At 40.8% G+C, this 23,177-nt stretch overlaps 1 protein-coding gene across 1 annotated transcript in view; it reads right to left on the bottom strand.

Moving 5' to 3' along the window:
• Positions 1 to 23,177, bottom strand: part of LOC138157532 (adhesion G protein-coupled receptor E3-like) — a 246,002-nt gene that overhangs the window by 5,506 nt on the left and 217,319 nt on the right. Inside the window, exons 8-12 of the mRNA XM_069083175.1 lie at positions 15,203 to 15,373; positions 9,966 to 10,163; positions 9,477 to 9,712; positions 4,572 to 4,638; positions 3,251 to 3,342 (exon numbers count right to left, since the gene is read on the bottom strand). Coding sequence (XP_068939276.1) covers positions 3,251 to 3,342; positions 4,572 to 4,638; positions 9,477 to 9,712; positions 9,966 to 10,163; positions 15,203 to 15,373 — 764 coding nt within the window. The remainder of the gene's footprint in view (positions 1 to 3,250; positions 3,343 to 4,571; positions 4,639 to 9,476; positions 9,713 to 9,965; positions 10,164 to 15,202; positions 15,374 to 23,177) is intronic.

Below are 23,177 nucleotides of genomic sequence, written 5' to 3'. Positions count from 1 at the left end.
TGGCTAGTAAGTGTATCGAGTGTCTGAGGTCAGATTTGAATTCAGGTCCTCCTGAGTCTAGGGCTGGTGGTCTATTCACTGCATCATCTAGCTGCCCCATAGGTGTTATTTTCTTCAGTCAGGTTGTTGACTCTCTTTTTATGATTATCTTGCATCATTCTCATTTCTCTTCCCAATATTCCCTCCATTTCTCTTATTTGGTTTTCAAAATCTTTCTTAAGCTCCTGTATGGCCTGTAATTAGTTCATATTTTTCTTGGAAGCTTTTGGTACAGGGGTTCTGACTTTGCTGTCTTCCTCCCATTCCATGCTTTGATCCTTTTTGTCCCCCAAAAAGGAATCTAAAGTTGGATTGCTGTTCTTGCTTTGCTTCCTTTGCTTGCTCATGCTGCCACTCAATTACTTGATTTTGAGCTTTTTGCCACAGTAGAACTCTGTTTCCAGAGAAGAGAGCTTTGTCCCAAATTGCTTGGGTTTTCACAGCTGCTGGAGCTATTAGTTGGGTGCCCTCTCTGAAGCCTCCACAGGCTCTGGCACCTCTGGCACCCCAGGACCTCCACCCAAGACAGCAATCCAGATCCAAGTAGGTTAAAGCAAGAGCCATTACTCTCTGAATGGTCGCTTGGACCCCTATGAATTGCAGGCCAGGAGCTCTGAAGTAGCCATGTGGCAGCAGCTAGAGGGCCGCAGCACCTCAGCCACTTCTCCCTCCTGGGGCAGAGGCTGGACTACACTCTCTGTCCCTATGTTCCCAAAGTCCATACTGACCTTTTACTTTGCCTTTGGCATTTATGGGTTGATAATTCTGGAAACCACAACATCTGCTGGTGATCCACTCTCTCCAAGTCCCTCTAGCCACGGGGCTGCCCTGAGGCTACAACTTTGGGGCTTGCTGCAGGGCTGGGCTCTGCTCCCAGCATACTGTGATGGACCCTTCCTGTCCACCTGTACGGCTGCCTTCAGTGGGAGATTTGTTTCTCTCTGTCACTTTGTGGGTTCTGTAGCTCTAAGATTTGTTTACAGTCATATTTTATAGGTATTTGAGGTGGTTATGGGGGGAGCCTACAGAGTTTTCTTGCTTCTATGCCACCGTCTTGGCTCCGCCCCCAACTCACAGCTCCCTTTTAGAAGGAGTGGTAGTACTAAGCTGCTTTCTTTTCTTAGAGTGAGTAGAAAACCAAAAGGGTGGGAGCAGGGGAGATGGCAAAGAGGGTTGGGGTGGGCGGCTGGATGGGATGTGAGGCCGGGAGTCTCCATACTATGTTCTCTTATCTTTTGAATTTTTGTAGTAAATTAGCTTAAAAAGTGAGTGTGCTTTCCTGATTTTTTTTTTGTCTTGTAAAACTAGGATGAAAATAAAGAGCTTAGTGGATAAATAAGATGTCAACTATATTTGGAAATTTTCTTAGTATTTAAACTAGGATGAGATTAAATATGAACTGAATTTTGACACTTTACAAAATATTATAAGGCAACTAGGTGGCACAGTGGATAGTGACAGACACTTACTACTGTGTTTCCCCGATAATAAGACCTATCCCGAAAATAAGCCTTCCCCTTACTGTGTAAGATTCCTCGAAAATAAGCCCTCCCTCGAAAATAAGCCCTATTGAGATTGCTACTGTAGTGAAGGTGATCCCCTGCCTACACGCTACATTATGGTACCCTCTGTATGCACCGTCCCCCCCCCCTCTGGGTGAAACGCACTCCTCGCTCTGAGCTGCATCCAATCAGAGCTGCAGCAGTGAGCTCATCATTCTGTTCTTCCCCAGTGATTTGCTTGCTGGCGCCATTGAGAGCAGTGCCGAGGAGGAGAGCTGAGGCAGGACAACATAAGCCCTCCCCTGAAAATAAGCCCTCTGGTGTTTTTCTTTCCAAAAAAAATAATAAGACAGTGTCTTATTATCAGGTAAACATGGTAGCTGTGTGACCCTGGGCAAGTCATTGAACCCTGTTTCCTCAAATGTAAAATGAACTGGATAAGTAAATGGCAGACCACTCCAGTATCTTTGCCAAGAAAATCTCAAATGGGCTTACAAAAAGTTGGACATGATTGAAAAACAAATAACAAAAATGTTATATATGCAAATGAGAGGTTCCCCTACCTCCCCAAACCCTGGACAAAACCTAGAAGAACTTGGGCCAAGGAAAGGGAGAGGCTGAAGGGAATAAAACTTCTTAACTCCCTGTAGGTAGGCAAATTATTTGTTTCTTAAACCTACCTTCAGTGATGTGATTAAATCTATCCTTTTATGAAGGTCCAACTCCATTGCTTTCATCATAGCTCAGCTCCAATTTCTTACTCTTACTAGCCAGCCCTCCATTGTCCAGCTACTTCCCACCCTTGATCCTATCAAAATATCTATACCTAAATCTGTTACCCTTAAACTAGCCTAGCCCTCCATTGTCTGTCATCTCCAGGTAGCCTTCAGGTATTTCCCACCCTTAATCCCATTCCTGGAGTCTGACCTCAGTTCTCCTCAAGATCCTCCTTAGACTCCTCCTCAAGACCCTCCCCAAACTCCTCCTCTAGACCACCCCTAAATCCTCCCCACACTCTTTCTGAATTTAAGACCCATCCTGCCTCCAGGAAGGGACCCAGAATTCAATCTAGCACAGACTCATTCTGTATCAGATTATTCTGGCCTGTTTGTCAATACAAGCTTCACATATACTTAGGTTCCTTAAGAGTCTACCCATTGGGGCAGCTAGGTGGTGCAGTAAGTAAGAACGACAGCCCTGCCCCCTGCCCTGGAGTCCAGTGGAGGACCCAGGATAGTTCTGTCCTCAGATACTTAACACCCACACAAAAAACTCACCATATAACCTTGAACAAGTTACTTAACCCCAATTGCTTTAAAAAAAAAAGAGTCTACCCATGAAGGCAACTCTTTAATAAACTTTGCTTTACTTTAGCTGAGAGAAGAGTTGAGTTGAATTTATTTGGCAGGACCCAGCATATTGATATTTTGGGGTCTCAAGAACCCCTAAATCCTAAATCTCAACACTCTTTCTATTATTTACTATCTGTGTGGCCCTGGGAAAGTCACTTATTTTCTTTGGGTCTCAGTTCCCTCATTTCTGAAAGAGGTAGTTTGGACTTCATGCCCTATAATGTCCCTTCCAGGTCTAAATCTGTGATCCTATGAGTCTGTGAAGTACACTTAGATTTGACATTGAACCCAACCAGAAAACCTGGCTTTGACTTTCAGAAACTGCCCTGGTATAAAAGATATTTTGCTTTATTTCACCTTGTGTCCTGGAAAGTGGATACCTCACTGCTGAGGGAGGAAAGTTTGCTTTGCAAAATCCAAAGGATCAGGAGAATAAAAATGAAGTTTACCTGTGGAAATAATACAAAATTCATTGGCCCAAGTGTTTCATCTGGAACTGTTGAAGTTTGGGGCATAGGGGTGCTCAAGACCACAAAATACTGACATGCTGGGTCCTGATGAATGAATTTGCCTCAAGTCTTTTCTCAGTCAAAGTAAAGCAAAGTGTATTAAAGATTCACCATAATGGGTAGACTCTTAAGGAGTCTAAGTATTTGTGAGTTTGTGTTGGGCAAGCGGGTCAGAATAATCTGACAGACTGAGTCTGTGCTAGATTAATCTCAGCCCCTTCATGGAGGCAAGGTGGATCTTACATACAGAAAAACTGTGGGAGGGATCTAGGGTGGTCTAGATGAGGAATTTGGGAAGGGTCTTGAGGAGGAGTCTAGGGAGGATCTTTTTTTTTTTTTTTAAGCAATTGGGGTTAAGTAACTTGCTCAAGGTTACATGGCCAGTTATTATTTCTGGGTGTGGTGCTGAGTATCTGAGCCCGGATTTGATCCAGGTCATCCCGACACTGGAGCCGGTGCTCTTACTCGCTGAGCCACCTGGCCGCCCCTAAGCAATTGGGGTTAAGTAACTTGCTCAAGGTTACACGGCCAGGTGTTTCTGGGTGGGTGCTAAGTGTCTGAGCCTGGGATTCGATCTCCTGGTCTTCTCAACACTGGAGCCGGTGCTCTTACTCCCTGTGCTACCTGGCCGCCCCTAGGGAGGATCTTGATGGAACTGAGTTCAGACTCTAGGAATGGGATTAAGGATGGGAAATAGCTGAAGGGTTAGGATTGGGGTTATAACAAAGATTTGGGTATAGATATTTTGAAAGGATCAGGGGTGGGGAGTAGCTGGACAATGGAGGGCTAGGATAGGTTAATAGTAACAGAGGTTTAGACCTAGGATAATGAAAGGCTAATGGCCTTAGGCAAATGCCTCATCAATCGGGGAAGTTTCAAGGGGGTTCCCAGAGCCTAAACCCCATCAGACCCTGAGCCCCATCTTGGTCCAAACCTGGCTGCTCTGAGTTTGGGTTTAGCATTAGTCAGTGCATTGTGCACGTTGTGTTCACGCGTATACACATACACACATGCTTATATGTATGTTTATACATGTCTATACAACCATCACCACCACCTGAGCACCCAGGATCATTGATTCTTGCTCCCGACACCTTGTTCAGCCCCTCTAGCTTCCTGGGGATCCCTCTGTCTAGTGGCTAGAATTACATTGTAATGTGTTCACTTACACAGAATATAGTACAGACTGGTCCAAGGAAAGCCCAGAGAAATCCCTTATTTTGCTGGAGCCAGCAGCTAAGACAAAGAAAGAACAATTGGTAAGCCCTGGTGGCTGAGTACATTGACACTGATGGGTATAAAATCTTTCTTAATGTAGGGTGAGATGGAGACTTCCCCAACTTGGGCAGAGAGCTTTGGGTGATGTGACAGGAATCCTGGGCTAAGTTGTCAGGTATGCCTACCGACGCCAACAAAAACCATTTAACTCTCTGTGGTGTGATGCAGTGCTGCAGATGTTCATGTATATATCTATACCATAATCCTCCCCTGAGACTCACTTTCTTCATCTGTAAAATGGGGATAATAATATCAGTGGTAGACACCTCACAGGGTTGTGAAGTTCAAATGAGATAATTAATGGAAAGTCTTTTACAAACTTGAAAGTGCTATATAAAGGCCAGTACTGTAAATACATATTTGTTCCTATGATTTTGTCAGTGTGGGAGCTACTGGTGTGGGGACTCCTTCTAAAAGCACAGATCATGATCTGCTTCTAATTTATACTGAGTTTATATAGACTTGGAATAATCAAAATCTGAATTCAAAGCCTGCCTTGGACACATACTAGCTGGATGTTCCCGGGCAAGTGGTTGGTCATTGTCCTTCCTCCTCAAAGAGTACCAAAACGATATCACTATGCTAGAGTCAAGTTTCAATGTGTCTGACTGTGGCTGATCAGACCAATATGAGCTTGATATGTTTTACTACAAGTCTGGTACAAATAGTTCATGTGACTATTTGGGGCAGAATCTCTAAATTTGTGCATCTTGCATTTCTTTTGAGCTACTTCAATTCTGCTTTGCTCATAGAGCACAGAACCTTCTCACGCCATGCTGAGCTGTCCTGTGCCAGTGTCTCCCATGTTACACAATTATTTTTTTTTTTAAGCAATTGGGGTTAAGTAACTTGCTCAAGATTACATGGCCAGTTATTTCTGGGTGTGGTGCTGAGTATCTGAGCCCGGGATTCGATCTCCAGGTCATCCCAACACTGGAGCCGGTGCTTTTACTTGCTGAGCCACCTGGCCACCCCTCACAATTCTTTTCTTTTTTTTTTTGCCTTTTTTTTTTTTGGAGGGCAATTGGGGGTTAAGTAACTTGCCCAAGGTTACACGGCTAGTATTTTTGTGTGGGTGTTAAGGCCAGAACTGAACTCGGGTCCTCCCGACTCCAGGGCCAGCACTTTACTCACTGGGCCACCTAGCCGACCCCCCCCCCACAATTATTTTCAAAGTTCTTAAGAGAGACCTTGAAAGTATCCTTGTATCGTTTCTTCTAACCACCATGTGAATGCTTGCCCTGTGTGAGTTCTTCATACTTACCCTCTCAGCTTCCATTTAGGCATCTGAAAAATGGGGATAATATTAACAGCCACCTTAAAGGGTTAATGTGGGGATTCAATGAAATAATACATGCAAAGCACCTTTCCAACTTCAAGATGTTCTAGAAATGCTAATTGTTTTTATTATGAGATTCAAATGAGATAATCTATACAAAGTTATTTGTAGACCTTGAGGTGCTATATAAATAGTAGTTATTATTGATTAATTATTTTTGTTGTCTTAGGGAGTTGCCTGAGGCCAGAGAGGAGAAGTAGCTCGTCCATAGTTATGGGGATGGTAAGTGACAGATTTTGAAGCCAGGCCTTACTGATTCAAAATCCAGTATTCCATCCACTAGGCAATGCTGCCTGCCCCTGGATCCCTGGGGTTCCTACACTGGCTAAATCATAGATATAGGGAGATTGATTTGTGTAGGGAGATTGATTTTGCTGGTTAAAATACTGCAGCAAAACTGTATGGTGATTACAGATGTGCAAGGATAATTACAGATAACAAGGATCTGGTTGGGACCTAGGATTTCACTGGTGTAAGGAGTTCTCAAGCGAAGATAATCCCTCTAACAGGGCAGATTGAACCTTTTTAGGAAATGATGCTTGTGGAGAGTTGCTTAGGACACCATGAAGTTTAATGACTCCCCTAGAGATAGAGACTCCATCCATGTCAGGCAGCACTCAAATTCAGGTTTTCCTGACTTCAAGGTCAGCTCTCTATCCACTCTGCCAGATTCCTCTGTGTATAACAAAGAAATTTGGATGAGGTTGATGAGAATACTGATCATGACTACCTCGTCTACTTTTGTGGTTGTTGTTGTATCAAATTCTTTCATAGCTGAGGCAGGAAGAATCTTAGGAACAAATAAGTCCAAATTCTAAATTAGTTATGGGTAACAGAAGGCTTTGATATCTTACGCAGGCATAAGAGTAAAAAGGGAAAGACCTAATCTTAGACCAAGGGCACTCTTCCTGACTTTTGTTAATTGGATGTGTTTATAATTAAAGAGCTGTCAGTCTGTTTCCATAAGGGAGAGGGTCTGGCCATTATACCCTAGCAGACTGAAGCACAGATGGCTTGGCTGGTCCTAAAGAGAAGCATCAAGAGGATGATAGCAAGGAGCAATATCTGATAGAGATATTGAGACAAGCAGAGCAACATGCCAGTGAAGACTATGTAATCTGACACCAGCAGGGTCTAATAGAGCAGATGCCTTGTGCCCGGTGAGCCCAGGTGGGCAGCACCAAACCAGTAAGGAGCAGACCCAGTATGCGCCCAGCAAAATCAGCACACCCAGAGAAGAGCAGGCCAAGGGAGAGAAACTTGATAACATCACCAGAAGATATCCAGGATCCAGTAGCATTGGAGGTGTGAGTTCCTCCCACTGCTCGGCACATGTTCTTTACTGGTGGAAAATCCCATCTTCTGCACAAAGTCTTTCTCAATCCCTCTTAATTCTAGTGCCTTCTTTCTATTGATTACTTCCTATTTATCCTGTAGATAGCCTGCTTTGTATATATTTGCATGTTGCCCCTTCCCCTCCCATTAGATTGTAAGCTCCTTGAGGGTAGGGACTGTCTTTTGCCTCTTTTTGTAACTTTAGCACATACCACAGTGCCTGGTATGAAGTAAATGCTTAATAAATGTTTATTGATTGATTCCTAAGCCAAGTCACTTCATACTGATGATATGTATATTTGTATGATGATATGACCTGTATTTATAGGGCGAATGTTCTATTCCAATGTCATTTCATTAACTGTGTTTGCTTTGAACTAATTGTGTCCTCTGGATGACTAGAGAAAAAGTAAAGATTGATAGAGTTTGTGACTTATCTTTTTGAACAGGTAAGGACCCAAGGAATACCTTGAACCTGTGACTTTTAGGACCTTGTGTGTAAGAGAGGAGTACCACAGGCATTATATCTAGCTGTATGTATATATTTTTATTATGTCTCCAATATGCATTATATACATATACACTTATTTATATATTCATCTACATAATGTATATGTATATGTGTATAAAATCCCAGATTTGTGATAATTGGCCTATTGCTATGTCCTAGCTAACAGAAATGACTCTACGTTTGACCACCTGCCTGTATGATGGGAAGTTTCTATCTACCCATTATTGGTTTGGTCTGCTACATTTAGGCAAAGAACACAAAGCCCTCCTGATTATAATAAGTTTAGCAAACTTCATCTAATTCATGTACATAAGGTTAGCAAACTTTCCTAATCACTTTGCCCTTGTGGCTGATAAGTGTGGCTATGTGGGTCATAGTCTAGACCACCTGCTGATTGATTCCCCCCAAGATTCCCCTTCCCTTCAGTCCCTGTGAATCCAGGACTGAATAATAATAATAATTAGGTAGAAATAACAATTAGGTAGAACAATAATATTATTATTGTGCATCTTGCATTTCTTTTGAGCTATAATACTAATAATAATTAGGTAGAAAATCAGAGACTCAAAGTTCTGGACTCTCATCCAGGGTACACATCCAGTACAACCTGTACTGCCCCTAGGACAGTAGGATTGGGGACCAGTCTGCTTGCTCGCCTGTGAGTCATAAACCACCTGACTCATGCTCCTTTGAGCACCTGTGTCTCCTCTCAGTATCCCACCCACAATCCTTACTGTACTTAATATATCACAGTCTCCACCATTAGGAATCTAAGAAGACTTTTCAGCTGCTTAGATTGCTGGGCTCAGGTTTATGGACAGAGAGACTGTTCCTCTGGATCAGAATTTTTCTGTCCTTTTCATAGTGATTTTTACTCCTTTTGATAAATTAGGCAAACCACTTTATGCTTCAAAAAAAGCTTTCTTTGATTATAGCCCACAAGATCCTGCATGAAAATCTAAGAGTTCCACCATCACAGCAGTCTATTAAAAGCATCCCCACCCCCATTTTCCTGAATGGGAGTAGAGTTAGTAAGAGATCTGTAACCCATGTGATAAGGTGGTTTTATAACCTAATTATCTCTAAAGCTTTCCTCAGATTTTCCTATTAAAGCTTAAAGATCTGTGGACCAAAGATAGTGACAGGAACTACGCTAAAGTTTAACTATAGCTTGATATCTCAATTCAATTCAATTTCATTTTTTTTTGATTCAATAAGTGTTTGTTAGGAGCTGACATGGGCAGCTAGGTGGTATGGTGGATAGAGTGCCAGACCTGGAGTCAGGAAGACATCTTCTTGAGTTCAAATCTGGTCAAAGACACTTGTTATCTGTGTGACTCTGGGCAAGTCACTTCACCCTGTCTGCCTCAGTTTCCTCATCTGTAAAATGAACTGGAGAAGGAAATAGCAAACTATTCCAGTATCTTTGCTAAGAAAACTCCAAATGAGGGTCCCAGAGACTCAGACACAAATGAAAACAACTCAACAAAAATAGTCTACATGTTCAAGGCACTGGGAATGCAGAGACAATTTATTCTCTCTTTCTTCCCACATAGTGTTCTAGCATCTTCAATGGATGGCATCACTCAGGGATGAATAAATTCTACTTACTGGGAAGGAGTTCCGTAAAGTTCTGCTCGTGATGCTGCAGAAATAGCCACAATCACAGCTGGAATTCCATAACCCAGAGGATACATGACCTTCTTCAGGGATTGGCTTACTTTGGAGTAATTGACAACCATAAGGTTCCGTGCAGTTAAGAAGAGATGTAGGCCTTCCAGCAGCATCCACGTAAAAGAGGCCAGGTAGAAATAGTGTAATAAACCAGCAATGATGGAACATAGGACCTGGCAGGGCAGGGATACAGTGTCAGAAGAGTTTTGGGGCCTGGACTGAAGTCCTTGAAGAATCTCCCTTATACAGGGAGATTATGCCCTCCCTCAGGGTCCAGAGTCATTAGAAAAAATAAAAGAGAGAATGGGACATTGCAATGTCACAGGTAAACAAGAATCCCAACATCTATTAGCTGCTCCCATTTCCTGGCATGTGTGTCTGGAATGGGGGCAGGCAGGGGCCAGTACTTTGGGATTTCATTAATACCTGATTCTTGGTTTGTCTAAATCCTGTGAGGAAGAGGAGATGGGCCAGGAAGAGGCAGAGTGACAACTGCAGATGAAGGGAGGTGCTGGTACCCTGGATGGCTTGGCACAGGAGGAAGGTGAGGATGGCCAGAAAGAGACACAGCAGGGAGAGGCTCAGCCCCACGTAAGTGATCACTGTCAGCACACCGTCCTCCACCTACGGCCCAACAAAGGAGAAATGCCAATCATATTTTCTCGTTCTTGGGTTCTGGGGTTGGAGAAGTATTGTGCCCATCCCATAAGTGCTTAATAAATACTTGTTGGCTTTACTAGACTTTGGTGTAAGGGAATGGGAATGTATGCCTGAATTTGGATCACGGCATAGTCACTTATGAGCTATGTGACTATTGGCAGGTCACTAATATCTCTGAGTTTTGGTTTTATCATCTTTAAAACAGGAATTTCCAACACAACATGCCTGAGAGGTAGTCATCTAGCCTGTGTGTGAAGATCTCTAATGACTAAGAGAATCTTCTCTCTCATTTACTCCCAATAACCAAGTCTCACTAAGTCTTGTCAATTAAGTCTCATCCACTTCTGGCCTCAGCATCTCTATCCCATCTACACCCGGTTCTGGTTCAAATCCACTGCCTAGATGGAGGCAGTGGCCCAACTTTTCTCCATTCTTAGAAATATCTTTAACACATCTCATCTTCCCCACTAACTACCATCTTAGATTTCCGTTTCTGAGCCAAACTCCTTGAAAAAGCTGTCTATAGTTATTCTTTACTCCCTCTCCTTCCAATCTCTTCTAACCCCTCTGCAAGCTGGCTTTTGACCTTATGAATCAAATGAGATTGCCTTTTCCAAAGTGCTTCAGTTGCTGAATCTATAGACCTTTTCATAATGTTGATCTTTCTTAACCTTTATACAGCATTTGACATAGCACTTGACTTGACATCCTATGCCATAGACTTCCTTCTCCTTTTTGTGATATTGTCCATTGTTCTACTCCTGTGTGTTGGTTTACTGCTTTTTATTCTCCTCTGCCATATCATCCATGTCATGTCTCTAACCATGGTTGCTATCAAGGGTCTGTCTTGGATCCTATTCTCTTCTGTCTACACTATTACATAGTTCCAAGATATGTCCTATCTATATAGATGACTTCCAGAATTGTATATCCAGCCCTAGCCTCCCCTGAGCTACATATAATCTTGCATACCCAAATGCCTATTGGGCATCTTGAATTGACTATCCTATAGGCATCTCAAACTCAAGATGTCCAAAACAGAACTCATTCTATTTTCCCTCAAACTCACTCCTCTTTCGAATTTCACTATTATTTTTGAGAGAACCATCTTCCAGCCCCCTAGGTTTGTGACATTGGTGTCAGCTTTGATTCCTCCTTTTCCTTTAGCCCAATTGCCAAATCTGCCCATTTGACCTTAGTGACATCTGTAACATCTACCCCCCCTGCCCCTTTCTCCACCTCCCAGACCTCATTGAAGCCCTCATCATCTCCTACCTGGATGATTTCATGGCCTTCTAACTGGACTGCCTGACTCAAGTTTTCCTCCATTCCAATCTATCCTCCACATGGCTGCTTAAGAGAATTTCCTAAAGCATCTTAACAGTGACAACCATCTACTACAAAAAGTCAATATAAATGCCTGTACTTGTCAGTCAAAGCTCTTCATAACCTGGCTCCATCCTTTCTTTCTAGCCTTATTACACATCACTCCACACCCCAGCCAAAATGATCTTGGTTTTGCTCATCTTTGGGCTTTTGCATTGGCTGTCCCTCCACCCCCACTTAAATACCTCCATCCCACTCCTTCTTCTCTTCTTCCTCTTGAAATCCCTAATTTGCTTTAAGACTCAGCTCAAGTGGAAACTTGTGCACCAGCCAGTGCCTCCTTCTCCCCCAACTGTCCATGTTTTGTATGTGTCCTTTATTTAGGTTGTCTCCCCTGTTAAAATGTAAACTTCCTGAGGGCAAAGGTTATTTTCTCTGTTTTGTATCCACAATGGCTAGCACAGTGCCTGGCACTTAATGTATCTTGATTCGATTGATTCGTAGATTGATAACCTGTATCCAGATTGCACTAGAGATCTTTAAGCAAGAGTTTGAAGAGCATTTGTTGGCTATGTTGTTGATGGGATTCTTTCTCAAGTGTAGGTAGGACTACATTCAGATGGTCCCATTTGACTCTGAGCTTATGTGAGTCTGGGAGATGATCCTGGTGTCTTCAAGTCCATGCTATCAGAACTATAACTAGAGTGGGGCAAATGGTAATTTGACCTAGGGTGCCAACATTGATGTGTGTTTTCTTGCTGGGGTGGTGTTTCTGCTGCAAGGCTGCTCTGCTCACTTTGCTTCATGGTCCTTTGGTGGCTCAGGGTACAAGTACCCTTGTGAACCTTTACAGGGGGGCAACACTCTTTTGGTGCCCTGAGCTATGACATCCTTGAGAGCGGGAACTGTTTTCCCCCCTTCCTCTTCTTTGTATCTCCAGTACTTAGCGCAGGAGCACAGTTAGTGCTCCATAAATGCTGACTGAGTCTAAGGTCCCGCTCTGAATTTCTCTTCCAGTTCAGCTGAATTTGCCCTAAGGACAGTTTTAACTAGATAACAACTACAGCAACAGGAAACATCTGGAAGTCAATGCTATGTCAGAAAGACTTTGTGGGTGACTCAGCAATGGGCCATTTTCCCCTGTTGTCTCAGTACTCGTCTTACTATAGGAAGATAGAACAACCCAAGTTTAGTAACTAGGTAGTGAATCTTTTCCATCACAGCAACCAACACAGGCTATCTGTTAAGGCATAAAGGAGTTATAGTCTTCATTGGTGCAGTATGATGGAAAGAGTATTGTATCTAGTGTCAGAAGATTTGGATTCCAATCCTACCTCTGACACTACATGTATGAGTTTGGTTAAGTCATTGAACATCCTCAGGTCTCAGTTTTCTCACCTGTAAAATGAGGAGGTTGGGCTATACTATCGAGGTTCCTTCTAGTTCTAAGATTGATTCTATGATTTCCACAATTGAGGTCAGACCCTTGAAGAACTCAAGTGTGAGTAAACAAGGTGAGCTGGCCAGTGGTCATCTCTGTAACTAGTTCAGAGCAGAGATTCTTAATTTTTTTTTTTTTTGCATCATGAAGCCCTTTGATGGTCTGGTGAAGTCTATGGACCCCTTCTCAGAATGGTGGTTTATTGCCTGCATTCCTAATGGAAAGAAATGCTAAATTTCAGTTACAGGGCAGAAAATAATGATGTACTTTTTTTTTCCTCATCCAAGTTCACAGACCCCTGAAACCTGTACTCTATAGCAGGTTAAGAATGCCTGGTTTAGTTGGAAATAGGGAACTGGGGAGAAACCTCTGATGGATGTTTGGAAAATAAAATCTATGTAGAAAAGTAATTGAAATTTTGATGCTTCAGCCTGGAGAAAAGAAGACAGAGAAGTAACTTAATAACTTTTATAGGAAGTAGAGAAAGGATATTTACATTCTCCCAGCAGAATGAATATAAATTCTTTAAAAGGAGGGAGTGTTTCATATTTGTCCTTGTATCCTCAGCAATTAGAATAGAAACTGGAACTTAATGTTTGCTGATTGAATCAAAATACACAGAGGATAGTGATCAGTCATCCTTAATCTAGGAAGACAGGAGAAAATATTAATGTGCAGCCTGGGAGATTTAGTTTGGTTAAACACACAGTAGGGATGATTAAGGTTGGCATAGACTATTTAGGAAACACATGGCATCACTTTCACTTAAGAAATGGACATTTGTCACTTGTTAGAAACAGTTTCATCTAAGGATTACTTGGTGTGATAGTAATGGCAATTAAAGATCCCCCTGTATTGGCTTGGTTTTCAAACTGATTGTGTTAAAACCCAGAGCTTGTTAATCCCACCTGTGGGATGGACTTGTTGATGTGAAAGGAGAGTCCTGAACTGGGAGGAGCTGGTGACGTAGATTTGGAGAGACACAAGAAAGAGGCAGAGGAACGTTTTTTTTGGAAGCAGCACCTCGTGGAGAGAGAGAGACTAAGAGAATTGCTGCTGGCTGCTTTGAATTGCCCTGGACTTTTGAGACCTGCCCTCTGAGCTGCCAAGGACTGAGGAGACATGGCTGTTTTGCTGGTACTTTGTCTGTCTGTTTTGATGTTGTTTTGCCAGATTTGTCCACTGGTGAAAGACAGTCCTGTTGTTGAAGAAGTCCTGGAACCTGGCTTTTGGCTAAGAAGCCCTGAGACTGTCCTGCAGATAGAGAGTGAATACTGTCCACTGGTGAAGGACAGTGCTGTTGTTGCAGGGGTCTGGAGACTGTCCTGCAGACAGAATGAATACTGTCCACTGGTGAAGGACAGTGCTGTTGTTGCAGGGGTCTGGAGACTGTCCTGCAGACTGAGTGAATACTGTCCACTGGTGAAGGACAGTGCTGTTGTTGCAGGGGTCTGGGAACCTTTCTGTTGGTTCAGAAGCCCTGAAGAAGGATTTTCTGGTTGTATGTTTACAGAAATCCTGGGAGAGTGTTTTGCTAATGTTTTCAGGGGTTCTAGGACTGTTCTACAGACAGAGGATGAATTAGTGAAGAGACTGGCAATGTATCTTGTGGCCTTGCTAAGCCTTGTCTCCCTAGGAACTAAGATTGCTGAGAACTTGCCTCGTGTCAAGATGAAGAAAAGACCTCCATTTGGGTATTAAGTGCTGAGTTTAAACTTGATGTAACTCTGGGGTAGATTCAATTGTGATCCAGGGGTGGGGAACTTTTGACCTTTTTGTGTTCTATGGTTGAGCAAATGAATGTATTTTACTTAGGTTTGGAAACTAATCTCCATTTGAGAAGAGGGGCTTTGTGGTGGACTTAATGAAGGTACAAACTTAGGGGTGGAGAGGTATTTAGAACCGGGACTTTGTAATTGATTGAAAGATTGGAAGATCCTGGGGTGGGGTAGTCCTTGGGGATTATTTAATCACACTTAGTAAATGCTGTATTTTGAAATGATGTCATGTTTTGATCTTCTCTGTTCTTGGTTGGTCACTGAATAAAATGGAGAGCACCTATGCTGGTATTTTGAACCTGGGAAGTTGCCTTTCCTTGGCATTACATTACACTTGGCAACAGAAGAAAAGAACCCATGACCTCACTCTCCATGGACTTTTCCCACTAGGAGTCCATGATTCTGCCTCCAGCAGATTTATTGTGAGGCTTTGGTTTAAATGGGCATGACATACACACCTGTGATTTGGGAGCCATCAGGACAGCAAAGGTAGACAAGTGGGTGCAGTTACAGCTGGTGTGTGTTTCACTGGACTTGTAGAGGTTGCAGTGATCTTCAGACCAGACACCTCCTTCCTCTCCCAGAGCTTTCCAGTAGACACAGAGAGGCCTTTCTTCTGCCTTCTTTTTCTAGAAGAGAGTAAGATGATTTCACTTCATTGGATCTGATTTGACAAATCTTTCCAAGATGCCACACAACTTTAAAAGAAACTGATTTGCGTGTATCAGCCTTGAACCAACTTTGTGCATAGTCCCTGTCCACTCAGTCATCTCTTCCTTTTCTTCCTCCTCCTTATGATCACCACCACCATCATCATCACCATCATCATCATTATTATCAATATGAACTCTTTTGTTACTTGACTTTTGGGAAATGGGGACTGGGTGAGGGGGTCAGCTTGCCCTTAGCTATATATCACCAGTTTTGTTTGATTTCCAGTTTTTGGTTACTCATTGCATGTTTCTTCCACTAGAGTTCTTCTCTCATATCTTAGCAGGTGTGGAGGTGACTGTGGGTAATAAATAAGCATAAAGAGGAGTATGAATTCTGGTAGGTCCAAAGAAGTTAAAAAAAAAACTTTGAGTATGGGCTCCATATGGTTAATAGAAGAAACAATGGACCAGTCACAAAGTAAGAAGGAAGGACAACCGATGGGTAGCCTGTGCACTCCACTGGTATCCACACAATGTGAAGAGAACATGAGGAGGGTTAGTAAATTATTGGATGGAGCCTCTATAGTAAATTTATGGGAGGACATAGATGAAAATCATAGAGCATGGTCAGGAATGGAAAGTTATTTCCATTGTTGAAAAGGCTACCTACATCAGGGGGATCCAAGATCCATTGTGGGTATTGGTGTATGGTTTATTTCATATAGTCTATATTACAAAAAAATCTGTTGATAACATCTCATAAACCTTGAACCAACTTTGTGCATAGTCCCTGGCTGACTTGGTCCGCAAAATAGCCTTTTAATAAAAACAACAAGCATTGGTTTGAACTCTTTCACTACTTGACATGTGGAGAACTGGGCCACGTGGGGTGAATGAGATAGCTGCCCTTAGCATATAATCAATTTTTTTTGATTTCTAATTTTTGGTTTCTTATTGCTTGTTTCTTCCATCAGAGTCCTCTCATACTTCATCATGGTGTGGAGTAACAAATATACAGAAGAAAGAGCACAAGGTCTGGAAGATTCAAGTAAGTTTTCCCATTTATTTATTTGTAAAACTTTTGAGTACAGCTCCCTGGGAGATTACGCATCTGTTGTGGGAGGACCAAAATGGCTTCATTGGGAAAAATTAATCATTAGCCACTTGGCCCATAGAGGATGAATTATTCTGGACAACACTAGGTTAGGAAGATTGATAAAATAAGACAGTGTTTGTAAAGTGCTCTGCAAACCTTAAAGCAATTACAATTATTATTTATTAAGGCATGGTGAAGCATTTGATCTGCTTGTGTGAAGGATACACAGGGATGATGAAGGCATGAACCATTGGGAGAATTTGCTTGGTGTTGGCAGAAACATTCCAGCCTGGTCCACTCCTGATGGACGTTATAAACAAGAGAGAATTCATTTTTCCTCTACTACTTCTTTATGGTATCTGTGAGGCTTCAAACATAACATCTTTAGAAGACATGCTTTATTATTCCTGTTTCTAATTTCATTTTGTGCTTTATACAAATAACTTGACTCTGGCATGTAATAACAGGATTTCATCTTGTGATATTATGATTTCATCAGCATGGGGAGTTCCTTTCCCAGAGGAAGTGCATCTCTGACTTAATATTTAAGTCCCAGGGAGTTGCCTTTGGCACAAAAAGATGTTTTGGTCACACAGTTATGTTTGAGCCCTTTTTGACTCTAAGCCCAGTATTCTATCCATTATTCCATGCTCCCCCTATCACTTAAATAGAGCAATGACCACGCAAACCTTCTGTGATTCATTCTCTGATATGTTATGATACTCTTATTTTTTGAATATTTTATCTTTTTACAATTACATGTAAATTAAAAAAAATTTTTTTTAATTTGATTTCCAAAGTCTCTCCCTCCCTGTCTTTCCTCCACCCTCATTGAACAGGCAAGCAATTTGTTAGAGGTTATACATATACAGTCATGCAAAATACATTTCCATGTTAGTCATATTGTGAAAGAAAACAGACCAAAAAGTCCCCAAGAAAAACAAAGTTAAAAGAAAAATATGCTTCAATTGGCATTCAGGCTTCATCAGTTCTTTCTCTGGAGGTGGAAAGAATTTTTCATCATGTGTCCTTGAAAATTGTCTTAGATCACTGTATTGCTAAGAATAGCTGAGTCATTGACAATTGATTATCATACAATATTGTGGTTACTGTGTAAGATGTTCTCCTGGTTCTACTCACTTCACTTTGCATCAGTTCATGATTTCTAAATGGTTGTGAAAGTTGGTTGTATTGTCACTAAGATCATTTACTTGTCCCAATCATTCAATCAGCAAGCAGTTATTAAGCACCTTCTGTGTTCTAGTTCTGTGCTAGATTCTAAGAATACAAATATTAAAGTGAAATAGTTCCTTTTTGAGGTGTTTATAGTCTAGTTGGGGAAGACATGTATGTACATATAGAAGTATGTAGAAATATATATATATATAATATAATATATAATATATATATAATTCTGACTGTATTATATATTATATATAATACAGAACAAAGGAACCTGGGAAAGATCAGTCAGAATGATAGGAGCAGAACTTGAGAGAGAGAGATAGAGAGAGAGAGAGCAGTGTTATGAAAACCCAGAGAGAAGAAAGAATCCAGGAGGGGAGCAGGGTAGTGAACAGGGTTAAATGCTACAGATAGGTAGAGAACCAGTAGAAAGATTTAAGCTTAGGGATGGGAGATGATGGTGGGGCCAATCTATTGGAGAAGATAGGATCAAGGGTGCATATAAAAGGGTCAACTATGGCAAGTTGAAGGGCCACTTCTTCATCAGAGACTGTGGTAAAGGAGAAGGCACTGGGGCAAGATTTCAAGGGGATGTGAGATGAAGTATGGCAAAAGTCCTGTTTTCTTAGTAAAACATGAGGCAAAGTCTTTAACTATGAGGGTAACGGGAGGTGGGAGGAAGAAGGCGGAGATTGATAACTAGATTTAAAGAGAGAAAAGAAGGTTGACAATTACTGTTGGGAGTGGGATAGAAAATCAGTTAGGGAAGAGTAAAAGGATTCTCTTTGAGCAGCATTTGTATAGGAGTAGAGGAGATCAATGGTGAGAGTAATACAGGATTGGGATTTGGAAAGATGTAAGTATATAGAACAAAGGAAGAGAGATGAGAGAGTAGAGAGTAGTGTCGAGGTGAACTGGTTAACTGAATATGAAATGAGGAAGGGAGGAAAATGAAGCCAGAGCAGGGGTCATGGCCTGGGAAAGTACTGAGGGGTAGAGAGATTGGAGGTCATACTGAAGATTAAGATAGTAAGATTGGATTTAGTACTAAAGCATAGGGAATGATGTAATGATAGGAGATTATGATTGGGAACACTCATTGTTTTAAGAAAGATAGGGACCAGCAGACCCTTAACTAGGAATTTCTGTGTCTGGACATGTGGCCTGAAAATTATCCTCAGATGGTGAGCAGCCTGGATTGGGGGAAGAATTGAACAGAATGTGTGCCATCTGGTAGCATTTTATTTTTGCTAATTTTCTTAACTAACTAGGTTTTAAGCTCTGATGTTTCTGAAATGCTGTCAGTACCCTATAAATTTGGACCAAAGGAGAAAATGTCTGTGGCCTTTTCTTAGTTCTAATTCTGATGATAAGGATGTTTTCTAAACTTAAGTTTTATGGAAAATGTACAATGGAGGCCAAGAAGATTAACTGAGAAGGAGAAATTAATTGAGTCTGTGATCCTGCACTTGTCCTAACACACCAATCTTTACTCTGAACTAGACAGTTAGGTAGCACAGTGAATAGATTCCTGGGCCTGAAGTCAGGAAGACCTAAGTTCAAATTCAGCCTCAGGCACTTACTGGCTGTGTGATCCAGGGCAAATCACTTAATCTCTCTCAGACTCAGTTTCCTCAACTCCAATAATTACAGCATCTATCTGACAGGGTTATTGTGATGATAAAATGAAATATTATATAAAAACCCTTAGTACAGTGCCTGGCACATAGTATGTGTATATAAAGGTTTATTCTCTTCCTTTCCCTTGAACTGATCAAGAATTCTGACAGGTAGGAGCATGGAAGGGCATTCTTAAGGGCAGAGTCAAGATAGTGGATTAGAGGCAACAGCCCAGCTGAACTCTCAACATTCCCCTCTAAACAATTATAAAATAATGCCTCAATTCAAATTTTGGAGGGGCAGAAAAAAGTCAGAGTGAGACATTTTTCTAGCCTAAGAAAACATATGAGGTCCACAGAGCAGGTCATACATTATGGCTGCAATAGCAGTTATAGCAGCAGCAGCATCTTTGAGAGCTTTCAAGCCCCAAGAGAGTAAGAGGTTGGGGGGGGGGTATCACACAACTGACCAGAAGGAGATTATAGGGGACCCATTTCTGGCACTGGGTACAGTTGGCACTGAGCAGCAAGTCTATTGCCCACACTAAGTTCTAGGTTGCAATTCCAGAGCATAGAGGAGCACTTGTGGTCAGTCATAAGGGAGTAGAACCCTGGTCACAGTTCCAGGGCCAACAGGGGTACTAGTGCTTGCAGTTGCAGGGGAGAAGGGGCCTTTCTTGGGTAAAGACCAGAGCACAGACCAGGAGAGCACTGATCATAATTTCACCATATCACACCACTCTGGAAGCACTGAAAACTTGTAGATCCCCAGAACTAGTTCTGAAAACAGTAGCACAAAAAGCTCAAGGCTTGGCACAGTGTCTTCCCACCCCTACGTCAGGAGATCCCAACTTTAGCATAAAATGTAAAGTGAGGAAATAGTCTGGAAAATGAGCAAATAACAAAAAAAGAACTTGGTCATAAAAAACCACCACAGTGGTAGAGAAGAAGTCACAAACTCAGAATAAGACAATGAGGCAAAAATGGCTATGATGAAAGCCTCAAAGAAAAATGCTAATTGGACACAAACCCAACAAGAATTGCAGGAAGAAGTAAAGAAAAAGATAAGTGAGTAGAGGAAACACAAACAAGAGTGAGGCAAGAAAATCATGAAAAGAGAATTTAACAGCTTGATAAAAGAGGCACAAAAATATTGAAGAAAATAACACTTTAAAAAAAGATTTAAAACTTAATGGTAAAAGAGGCACAGAAATTCACTGAAGAAATTCATTGAACTTCTTAAAAATAAGAATAGGTCAAATGAATATGAACATACAAAAATTCACTAAAAAAATAAAAACCTCCTTAAAAAGCAGAATTAGCCAAATGGAAAAAGAGGTACAAAAGCTCATGATGAAAATAATTCCTTTAAAATTAGAATTGGGCAAGTGGAAGCTAATGACTCCATAAGGTATCAAGAAACAATAAAACAAAGTCAAAAGAATTAAAAAAAATAGGAGAAAATGTGAACTATTTCATCAGAAATAAAACTAACCTGAAAAATATATTGAAGAAAGAAAATTCAAGAATTTTTGAGCTACCAGAAAGCTATGAACCTAGACATCACATTTCAAGAAATTATCAAGGGAAGCTGCCCTGATACCTCAGATCCAGAGGTAAAATAGAAATAGAAAGAATGCACCAATCACCTCCCAAAAGAGATTTTAAAATGAAAACTCCCAGGATATCATAGTCAAATTTTAGAGCTCCCAGGTCAAGGAGAAAATATTAAAATCAGTCAGAAAGAAACACTTCAAATATTGGAAAGCCACAGTCAAGATAGTGCAAGATTTAGTAGCTTCTACCCTAATGGATTGAAGGACTCGGAATGTGATATTCCAGAGGGCAAATGAGTTAGGATTACAACCAAGAATCATGTCCCCAGCAAAACTGAGTATGATTCTTTAGGAGAGAAAAATGAATATTTAATGAAATAAAGGACTTTCAAGTATTCCTGATGAAAAGAACAAAGCTGATTAGAAAATTTGGCATTCAAACACAAGACACAAGAGAAGCCCAGAAAGGTAAACATGAAAGGAGAAATCATAAGGGTCTCAATAAAGTAATGTTTTAAATCCTATATGGGAAGATGACTCATATAACTCTTAACAACTTTATCATTATTAGGGTGGTTAAGGGAGTTTACATAGATAGAACACATGGGTGTGATTATGTTGGAATGATCTCAAAAAAAGAAAAAAAGAAAGGGCAAAAAAAGGGGAATGCCCTCAGAGAAGGAGAAAGGGAGAGGTAGAATGAAGAAAATTTTCTTACATAAAAGCATTATGCAAGGAAGAGTTTTTACAGTGGAGGGAAAAATGGGGGACAGTGGCATGCAATGCTTAAACCTCACTCTCACTGGGAGTGGTTCAAAGAGGGGAGAATATATACATATATACATACATACATACACACACATTCAGTTGTGTATAGAAATCTATCTTACCCAACAGGGAAATAGGAAGGGAAGAGAATAAAAGAAAAGGGGAGGGGATGATTAAAGGGAGGAGAATTAAGGGAGGTAGTGGTTAGAAGCAAAATCAATTTTTGAGAAAGAATAAGATGAAAAGAGAAAAGGAAGAATACACAAAAGAAATTGGAATAGAGGGAAATACACAGTGAGTAATCATTACTGTGAATATGAATGGGATGAGCTCACCCATAAAATGGGAGCAGATAGTAGAATAGATTAGAAACCAGAATCCAATGATATGTTGTTTGCAAGAGTCACACTTGAAACAGAAAGACACACACAGAGTTAAAATAAAGGGATGGAGCAGAATCAAATAACTTTAGCTGAAGTAAAAAAGACAAGGGTAGCAATTATGATCTCAGACAAAGCAAAAGCAAAAATAGACCCAATTAAAAGTGATAATTGGTGAATCTATATTTTTCTGAAAGGTCTCATAGACAATGAAGCAATATAAAAAATTTTACACACCAAAAAAAAAAAATTACAGAAGTTTCTCTGATAAAGGCCTCATTTCTCAAATATATTGAGAACTGAGTCAAGTTAATAAAAATAAGGTTCATTTCCCAATTGATAAGTAGTAAAATGATATGAACTGGCCATTTTTTAGTATTTTAGCCAGTATATATAGTTATATAAAAATGTGCTATTGATTAGAGAAATGCAAATTGAAATAACTTTGAGGTACCATCTCATACCTATCAGAAATGACAAATGATGGAGGAGATGAGGGAAAATAAGTACACTAATAAATTGTTGATAGAATAGTGAACTGGTTGGGGAACAACTTGAAACTATGCTCAAAGGGTTATAAAACTTTGCCTACCCATTCACTCAGCAATACCACTGCTAGATCTGTATCTCAAAGATATTAAAGAAAAAGGAAAAATACCTATACAGTATGTGCAAAGATATTTATGGCAGCTCTTTTTGTGGTAGTGAAGAATGTGAAATCAAGGGGATGCTCATCAATTGGGAACTGGCTGAGCAAGTTGCAGGCATCTGATTACCATAAAGTACTATTGTGCTATAAGAAATGATGGGTGGGATAGTTTCAGAAAAGTATTCCAAGACTTCTATCAACTGATGCAAAGTGAAGTGAGAACCAGCAGATCTTTGTACCTAGTAACAACAAGGTTGTAATGATGATCAGCTGTGAAAGACATGGCTACTTTAATCAATACAATGATCCAAGATAATTCTAAAGGACTCATTGAAAAAATGCTATTCACCTCCAGTGAGAGAACTGATAACTCTGAATGCAAATTGAAGTAAATTTTTCTCATTTTTTGGCTTTGTTTTGCAATATAGCTAATATAGGAATATATTTTGCATGATTTCACATGTATAATTGATATCATATTGCTTGCCTTCTCAGTGGGTGAGGGAGGAGGTAAGAGAGAGAAAGAG

The sequence above is a fragment of the Petaurus breviceps genome, unplaced genomic scaffold, assembly GCF_028583685.1.
Source record: "Petaurus breviceps papuanus isolate PSGF00001 unplaced genomic scaffold, PetGlider_PUasm1.0 172, whole genome shotgun sequence".
NCBI classification, from domain to species: Eukaryota; Metazoa; Chordata; class Mammalia; order Diprotodontia; family Petauridae; genus Petaurus; species Petaurus breviceps.
This window is presented reverse-complemented; position numbering and strand designations above follow the sequence as displayed.